The following is a 9,748-nucleotide window of genomic DNA, read 5'->3' on the forward strand; positions in this document are numbered from 1 at the left end:
ACCAAAACCATACAGTAACCATGCTTAGAATGAATTTCACCCTTTGTTTGATAAGAACTGGAATAAGTAGAAAGATAGAAAGAATCTGCCAATTGCCAAGAAACAAATGCTCATTCTGCCAGGAACATATAACTGCAATTGTCAAAATCACACACATTTTTGAACATCCAAGCACAAGTGTGACTTTGTCAGGGTTTTGTTTCCTAATACTCAAGATACCAGCGTGACGAAAAATATATCCATCATAGGTCATGGCTGTCCCACAGACACATTCTCCTGACGTGGAGAAGACTGAGCAGAAAAACTGAAGTCATGCTTCACAAAGGTGACTAAGCAGAACCTGAAGGTCAAAGGAAAAAGTAGACAAGATAGGCAAAGGTGGGTCAGTATCGCTTTGTTCCCAGTACTTGCGCAGAATCTCAGAAATTGCTTCAGGAAAAAGATACAGACTTGGTGATTCAGAGAGATTAATGGTATCTACGTCACAAACCCTTGGGAAAAAAACAAGCTTCTCTGCATACCTGCCTGATAAGAGAGGTTACTGCAGGTACTAAGTTAATTAGTAGCAGTCTGAGCAGGAGGTAGAATAGATAGTGAGATGAAACAGGGGAAAGGTGAAAGGTGAAGTGCTTCTTAGAGAATGAATGATGAGCAAAGATCAACAATGAGATACTGGTAGAATGACTGAAGAACAAATTCTGCAGTCTTAACTAAAGAAATATGCTGTCTGATCTCCCAGAGCATGCAATAGAGAATATATAGCAACAATAGAGAATATAAAGCTTTCTTCAACAAGTATCTCTAACGCACATGAAAGGGAGATTGTTTATGGTGGCAGTATTAAATGTCTTTGTTTACCCTATCTGACTTCTATGCCCTGTTTCGTAAACACTGTATAGCAATAGCTCTCAAGACTCTTCCAAGCCAATCTGGCTTCTCTAAATCTTGGCATCACCACAAACTTCTTGTTGGGCTACATGATTGATTTTTCTTTGTTACAGATGCTGAAATACTGTAAGGTATAGCAGTCTGAACTAGACTGATGAGAGAATCAAAATGGCAGATAAACACAGAAATTTCAGAAGTTAATATGAAATGCGAAAGGGCATCAAAAAGAAGCACTGTGTTGCCAGAAATTATAGTTAGTTCATAGAAGTTCATGTTGCTTTGTAGTGTTAGATTCACAAAGCAGTCTGTATCACACTGATAGAAATGTTGAACTAATTAACTCACAGATGCATTACGCAGCTTTTTTTTTATAAATGCATAAAATCATTCCTAGAGATTCAGCCTACTAATCCATAAAATTCCATAGGTACAGATACAGAAGTTACCTCTCAAAATAAACTGAAATAATAAAAGTAACAGCTAATGTAATAGAAATACCCACATTTAGCAGGTATTTTAGCATTTTTAGCATTTTTCACAATGGCATTTCATAACTATGCCTATAAATACTTCAAAAAACGGTGCACCAATCAAAATTACTCCAACTATTTTCAGCAAAAACTATTTATTTTTTACCTATCCACAAATGGAACATTTCCAATCACAAGTAGCTGTCTATTGAATAATGAAGATTTTTTTACCTCTGTAACTTTCTCCTAACTTAGCAAAAAGGTCCTGCCCCAAAGCTGTTTCTACATGCTTCCTCCCAGCAGCAGATCATGCTGAAGGTTGCAGTGCCTGAGTTCTCGGCAGAAGGAAGACTGTAGAAGAATAAGTAATTCAAATTAGGATTCAACAATATTCAGTGTCCACACTGGAGCTGGAAGTTACCTAAAGGCTTCAATCTGAGCTAACAACCCCTGACATAATTAATAAGCTTTGCTGAGGACAAGGTGAGCCTTAGATTCTACAGCTTTCTGCAGGGCTTTGATGTCAACTCAGTCAAATAAAGAGCTTCCTTTTACTCCAGTGTTTTGGGCTGAGCTGACCAAATGGCACACACTGCAGACCTAGAAGAGATTTCTGCTCTCCTATCCCTCCCTTTCATCACTTCAGCTACTTATTGGCACTTCTTCCCTTGAATGGGGATGTAGAAGTTAGATAGATGATCCTTTGCTTATCAGATTCAGCCCACTAAACTGGCAAACAATATACTCTGGAAAAACATAAACACCTTTTGGAAAGCTTAGACAGCAGAAATGGCTCAGCAAAGGGTCAGCTGAGTGCTAGAATACCTGCAAGGAGGACACGCTTTGACAGCTGGCAGGCAAAAGGAGAAAGGGCTACAATTTTCCACAGAAGTTACCTAATAAATAATAATAATAAATAATGAAAAAAATACGTAGTAACCTAGTTTTATTCAGCTGCCTCATCAAAACACACTTTAACTCATTGCTTTAAAAAGTGGAAATATTTCCTTTAAAAATAATTCTTCTGGCTTTTTTATTAATAGCTCAGCAAGTAGAATGTTTAGCCATTCTTGAAGTGTGTTTTAATTTCCTCCTCAACCTGGTAGAATTTAAATCATTTTTCTCCAAGGAACAATTTTACAACTACCATCCTATAAGCTGCCTGGTTAGAAAGAGGTTGTTGTCTGTAATCAGGTATCAGATTCCACCCATTCATGCTTTCTGTACAGAGAAACTGTGAAAACAATTTTGTCCAATCCTCATAAGCAGTTAAGGTGTTCTCACCATTAGGCACACAGAAAAAGTTGTAAGAAACAAACTGTCTTTCCCATTTAGATGATAATCTTGCAAAATGACACGCATACACCAGAAGCCTGACTTCTTCCTCTTCACATGGTTGTTAAGCCTTGCATCTTCCACTGAAATTTTCTCAAAAGTTAAGAATGGGTAACAGAGAGAGCTGAAAATCCTTTATCTGTCAGCGGCCAAAATGCAGATTATAAGAGAAAAGAATATTAGAAACTTAGAAACATAAACAAGTCCAGGCTGGAAGGGAAGATCACTGGCTCAAGCTCCGTCAGAAAGCAAGGCCTTGAACTTATTTGAGTCTTCCAGCCAAGATGATTCAACAACTTCCCTGGGCAAGTAACAGCAACATTTAATTGTTCTCACATTGAAAACTTTCTTTCTCAGGTCCAGCAGACACTCCTCCTCTTCCCTATTGCCTCTTGCCTGTAACATTTATCCTTGTGACCAGTACCGTCATCCTCTCTGCAACTACCTACAAAGCATTGGTAAACGTTGAATAGACACTCCCAACCCGCCCAAGCTTCCTATTTTCTAGGCTATAAAACTCCGTTCTTTAACCTTTCTTAAGCTGATGAGCTCTCCAATGCTCAAATTATCTTCCTGACAGTTCACACCCAATTGTTCAATTTGCCTTTTGAACTGGGAGGACCAACAATGAATATTAATTAATAAGCAATCAGTAGTAGGGCATACTCATATTACAGATAAACCAGTCAGCCCATATGGGTAATTTACATTTAGTATTTGAAAACTGCCAATGCTTTTCAGACATACAGTTGAGGTATAGATGATAATGGACTTCAAGAAGCAATTCAGAACCTGCTGTGATGAGTATTCCCCATTCCCAGGTATACCTTGGGAGTAAAAAGGATTTTAATCTAGCCCTCTGAGAAGTAATAACCATAATAACCTATACTCTTTTTTTCCATCCATTTGTAAAATCAAAGAGGTCATAAAACAATATCTCACATGCAGCGCCCAATTAGGATATAAAAATGTACAGGTTTACATTTTACAGAACTTGTAAATAGATTTATATATGGGACATGTGACGTGGGTTGGGCCTGCTGTCCTTCCTGCTCTGTGAGGCAGAGATCCAATATCCTGCTGCTGCATGTAGAGAATGTAGATTTCAGGGCAGAGTTTCTCTCATGAAAGTACAGCAGACCAAACACAGGTAAGCACTCCCCCACTGTTCACTCCGCCCTCTTTTCTAATGAATTTCCTGCTTTTGTGGGACAGACCTGGAAGGGCTGGAAAAGAGTAGAAGGTACGTGATCAGCTAGAAATTGTTTTTGAGCCAGTATCTGGAAAAGCGAGGTTCTATTTTCCTATACTTGTACAATGTTCCTATGATATGTACCTTCCAATACCCACCAGCTTCCAGCTTTTACTTTCAATATAAATCTTCTTCATCTCCCTAAAGGAAAACTCAGAAGGAGGAAGGGAGAGTTTTTATTGCTGTTCTGTCCTAAGGAAAGAAGGGGAAGGAGCAGGGACAGAAGAGCTTGCATATATTCCCTTGTGATGAAGAGAGAAGTTAAAACATGACTGCTACAACCTACCAAATCCTCCCTCAGGTAAGTGTGTTCTTAAAGTCGACAGTAGAAAAGGTAGCAAAAAAGTAATCTGTCTATATGCTTATATGTAGGATATATGTTAGTGTAAACACATGCAAGATGACTTATTAATCATAATATTTTTTGAACACCGTACGTTCCTGGCATTCACTCCACATTGACTGTACAGAGCAACTGCTTTATTTTTCAGAGAAACAGGGTTTGGAACTAAGGACAGGAAGGGCACTGGTGTTTGGGAAGAGTGGTGCAACAAAGCACATCAAAGAAAAGAATTGAAGAGACAGGCTTATACTAAAATGTCTGCATTTTGCAAAAACAGACATACTGCAGCTACACCTAGAACCTAATGTGATATTATTCTAAAATGCTACACAGAAGTTTATAATGCTACACAGAAAACAATTTACTGAGGCAGAGCTCCATTAATATGGCTACATTTTTTACCATGATCTGATGTAGTATCTGAATGTTGACTAATGTACTAGAATAAAACTTGTCTATCAACTTTTACGTAAAGTGTGTAGCCTCAAGTTTTCATCCTAGACTTCTGGAATAGGTAACTGTAACTTTTTAGATAAGCCTGCCAGTAAGTGTTGATGGTCTATTTATGCCTTTATGTCTTGCAACTGCAAGTCCAAGCATTCCTACTAATTCAAGAAGCATTCTCATAAAATACTCTAGTACATTTACACTGTGTGTATTTATGCATAGATCTCCCAGTCTTACTATGCATATCTCTAGCTGCATGTTCTCATGATGGACTGAACTTGCGTATATATGGTATTATGGTCATGATACTGATAACACGTTTGCACACTCATGTCTCAAGCTGAAAAAGACTTACGGCTTATTCTTATCTTTTTTAAATCTTCCACAGATGTCTATCCCCTTAACTCCTAATCTGTTCTCAAATATCTGCTACCACCATCCACTATACCATGTGGTTAGAAGCACACTGGAAGAACATCCGTCAAACCCTGCTGCTTCTTTTCACTGCTGCTCTTCTCATTGGGGTCACCATGCTAGCCATTTCCTCCAACATTAATCCAGTAGGCTACTTCTTCCTAGGGGTAGGTGGAGTGTGCCTGATTGGCTATTTGCTGAGTGTGCTTATTGAGTGTTACCTGAAGCATCGACATGACGCAAATGAGATACCTCCAAACAGTCAAAGCCAAGAGGGGTAAGCACTATTTCTTCTTACTTTAACTCTCTCTCCTCAAGCACGGCCATTTTACGTATTGTTTTGCCAGCCTTCCCCTAGGAAGATAAACACAAAAACCATTCCAAAAGACAAAAGGGTTTTCCTGTATTAATATGGCACAGGTTGCAAGTACCTGTGCCACGTATCTCTTTTTTCTTGTCCAGTATTATTTTCGTCCCCCTTCACAATGACCTACAAACCATTTCCAAAGTTACGAAGGTTAAAAAACCAGGCTCAGTTTTACCTTCCATTGAGTAATTGAGTCCTGCCAAACAATGAGTCAGACAAGGAAAAAGAAAAAAAAGCCAAGGTAATACTGAATCTCAGGTGGATTTAGTTCTCTAAACCTTATCTCTAGAGCAACTGTTCCTTGGTAAACTTTTAAAAAAGAACCTGTAACTGGGTGTTTTTCCAGTCTTAAAAAAAACATTTGACACTAGCAGGCCCAGACTTTGAGAGGCTCTAAATATTTCCAGATCTTTTTGGCTTCTTTTGCAGGTTACTCAGTATGATTAATTTTATTTCAATTCACCTACTGTGGCTGAAGAGTTTATCTGTATGTTTGCTTCTGTGGCCATATAATCCAGACAATCATTATCCAGCTCCATAAGTTGCTTACAGTTATCAGACACAGGATATTGTAGGAGTGCAGGAATGTTCTTACACATTTATTTTTAGAAAGCATATGAGAAAGAAACTTTGGCTTTGCCAACTTTAAAACATAGTAGAAGAAAACTGCTACCTACTTATTTAAAAATATGACCTAAAATATAAGAATTTTCTAAAGTAGCACTTTTCTCTGCAGACATTTTTCTTCAGACCTTGCTTCAATTAAGTGAAAATACTTATGTTTCTCTTAACTTATTTAAGAACTTATGTTCTTAAAAATTTATGAACACTGAGCTATTACAACAGAGATTAGATTTAAAAAAACAAAACAAAACAAAACAAAACATGGCTCTGTTTTATTCAGATAAATAATTATTAATTAACAATTCTTAGTAATACATTTTAAATAAGTGTATATCAATATAAGCCTAGTATACTGAACTGAACGGTGTTGGTTTTTTTTTTAATTTTTCTGGTAACAGTGGGAAAATGGTCAAATGAGCCAAATAGACCAGGAGGCAAGACATTAAGCTGGCTGGACAAGTGAGCAAGTGCAATAACAGAATATCACATACTTTAATACCACAGGAGATATCCTGCCCCAGTCCTACCTACTGATTGAAGCATAGTTCCATTTCTATGTTATCCAACTACATGCCTCTGCATTAAAATTAAAATGAATGACCACAGTAACTGACATTCTGCTTCTGTGCACAGGATAAATGCTGCCTATGAAGCACCTACATACGAGGAGGTGATGACTATGTCAGCGCCAGCAATATGGACAATAGCATCCAATCCAGGCTCAGTGCCCTCACCACTGAGTGAACCTCCCCCTTATAACGTCGTTATTGAATCAACTGCCCAAGGAGAGACTGCGGTGGTAATTCCTGGGGTCTCAGTGGCATCAAACACGAGGAGCACCTCTGAGCCAGACAGGAACTCCAGGATACACTTGCAACTGGTTCTGCCCCGAAGCCAGCAGCGCTTTATTTCAGACACCAATGAAATGAAAGGTAATGCAGATAGGTATGAGCCACTGGAACCACTCACTCCACCACCTGCTTATGAGAGTGCCATCTATGATGAGGTCTTTGAAGACGTTTTTCAGCCCTCCATATTAGATTAATTCCACTTTCTATGAATGCAGGACCAAACATTCGCCTTAATATATTGTTTGTCTTTCCATTCTTTGAAGCAAAGCTGAACTAGCACCTAATTCACTAGAGCCCTTTTGCACAAAATATAACTCACTGCAATACCACAGTGCCTCATCTTGGCACAAGATAAACAAAGACACAGAAAAGAACATTGTGATATACAGCAGCAACTCAAACTGGAGATGCACCTTTTGTGGGGAAGAAAGTGAATTGTAAAGAAAGACAACCTGCATCAGAAAGGAGAGGAACAGAAGCATTACAAACACCAGCATCACAGAGCAATGTGATCATCAACCACCTTACATTTCTTACTAAGAGACTGAGACTGCAGTTCCATGATTATAAAAGTGTTGGTACAACACACATTTACTTTCTGTGATGTTTTGTTGCCACCCCTCTGCTGCACTCCCACCACTGCTTTTGTTGTGCTGTGACTAAGAAGAGGGTGGCTGTGCTCATTTGAAAGCTAGCACCACTTACTACCTACCACTTCACTGCTAACCAGCTTGAGGTTGAAAAGCTCACAGCAGGAATGGGATTATAATATTACACATGCTGTTCAGAATGTTCTATGTAGTCTCCAGATTGTTGACTGGAGGAAGAAAATAGCATCTCTTTCTCATAGAACATATACATACTCTCTGTCTGGAGCACCAATTTTTACAGCTCTACAGGAGAGTTTATTTATGCTACAGTGCAGGCTCAAACAGACTGCTCAAGATACTTCATTGTCATCATGGCACACATCAGTGTAAAAAGGTCAACAACTAGAGTTCATTGTAACAACCCTGTGCGTGGAGGCTTTTTTCTGGAACCTAGAAAGGACCAGCCTCTGTGTCAAGGCTGTGACTGCAGCAGAGAGCACTTGCAAATAGGAGCCACAAAGCAGAGATGGCCTTCATCAAGACAGCTCCCCTTTTGAGCCAGGTTTGAGCTCTCCCAATTAGCGGTGCTAAACAGTGTTTTTAAATGGGCCAGTTAAACTATTAGGATCTGCAGCGCTGAAGTGGTTTGCAGTATGCAAAGAGACGCTGAGATCTGATGAATGTCAAAGTTTTTCAGAAACAGAGAAAAATGGTCATCCAAATCTCCTTATGATTGAGAATAACCATCATCACAGCATTGTTTCCTATGACTACAACATTTTTCACTCATTTCATAAGCTAAAAGCAAATAAATTATTTCTTATTGCTTGATTCTTTATAGTTGAAAGGAAAAAAAAAGAAGTTGTATGTTGTTTATAAATAAACAGGAATACATCAGAAATATTTATTGGCATTGACACTAATTGTAACAATATTATTAAGCTTGCTCCTGTTTGTTGGTGGATACCCCTGCCCTGCAATTTGTTTAGGGAACAGAGCTGTGTCTCTGAACCAAGGAGATAAGGAAGCTCTGCTGAGTCTCTGTAATGAGGAAATAGAAGATCCTGCTTGGAATCGGTCCCTGAACATGTAACTGAACATGTAACACTTCTGGGAAACTTCAGCACACATAACACATCTGAGAAACTTCTGCACATGTACACATCTTGAAATATTTCTGCATATGTAACTCCAGTTACGTATATAAGCTGAAGATCGTTTTTGCAACCTATGTATGATAGGAGAATTACCCCCCATGCATCCAACACTACTATTAAAGAATGTCTGCTTTCTAATACTCCACCTTGAATCTTAGAGAGTTCCCCGGTAGACCATCATACGGTATCACCATTACGCTTATTTAATAACACTGGCTTAGAAAAAGAGGAGTTGCAATTCTAAACCTTCAGACAAGTCACTTCATTACGAGCAGAGATGAAGCAGCTATGATACCTATTTTGTAACAGTAGTATGAGAGGCAAGTTCGCTGGTAGAGATGTGGTGACTTTTTTATAAAGCCTACCATTTCTTGCACGTTTACTGATGGGTCATCACATAATTGTAGAGTGGCCTGGATTGGAAGGGACCTCAAGGATCATGAATCTCCAACCCTGCCTCAAGCATGACCACCAACCTCCCCATTTAATACTAGACCAGGCTGCCCAGGGCCCCTCCAGTCTGGCCTTGAACACCTCCAGGGACGGGGCATCCACAACCTCTCTGGGCAGCCTGTTCCAGCACCATACTGCTCTCATAGTAAAGAATTTCCTCCTGACATCCCACCTACATCTTCCCTCCTTCAACTTAAAACCACTTCCCCTTGTCCTGCTCTTATCTACCTTGTAAAGAGTTGACTCCCCTACTGTTCATAGGCTCCCTTGAGGTACTGAAGGCTGCAAGGAGGTTCTCTTCTCCAGGTTGAACAAGCCCAGCTCCCTCAGCTTGTCTTTGTAGGGTAGGTGCTCCAGACCTCTATTCACCTTTGTGACCTACCTCTCTATTTCTAGGCTTTATTTCTGCCTAAGCTCAGTGTCATTCTTGGCACGGGCAGCATAGTTAAATTCTTGTATTTCTTACCTGTGTGCCTGGTGTCATTGTGTTTGTGGACCATCTCTAACAGCTCCCTGTCTTTCTCGTACTGGGGGCCCCAGACCTGGACACAGTACTC

General features: G+C 39.4%; 2 protein-coding genes across 4 annotated transcripts in view; one reads left to right on the forward strand and one right to left on the reverse strand.

Moving 5' to 3' along the window:
* The window catches only part of LOC122177272 (rap1 GTPase-activating protein 1-like), a 57,696-nt gene that overhangs the window by 47,432 nt on the left and 516 nt on the right, over nt 1-9,748 (reverse strand). The gene's annotated exons all lie outside the window — the stretch shown is intronic.
* On the forward strand, nt 3,912-8,384 carry TMEM139 (transmembrane protein 139). Of its 2 annotated transcripts, XM_042866488.1 has the most exons (4): nt 3,922-3,936; nt 4,093-4,246; nt 5,124-5,426; nt 6,774-8,384. In XM_042866488.1, the coding sequence occupies exons 3-4, from the start codon at nt 5,185-5,187 to the stop codon at nt 7,183-7,185; spliced, it is 654 nt and encodes a 217-aa protein (XP_042722422.1). In that variant the 5' UTR covers nt 3,922-3,936; nt 4,093-4,246; nt 5,124-5,184; the 3' UTR covers nt 7,186-8,384. The 2 variants fall into 2 exon arrangements, with proteins under 2 accessions (XP_042722421.1, XP_042722422.1); XM_042866487.1 differs by having other exon boundaries at nt 3,912-4,246.

Source organism: Lagopus leucura, unplaced genomic scaffold (genome assembly GCF_019238085.1).
Source record: "Lagopus leucura isolate 7727_CA_CO unplaced genomic scaffold, USGS_WTPT01 Super-Scaffold_100001, whole genome shotgun sequence".
In the NCBI taxonomy this organism is placed as follows: domain Eukaryota; kingdom Metazoa; phylum Chordata; class Aves; order Galliformes; family Phasianidae; genus Lagopus; species Lagopus leucura.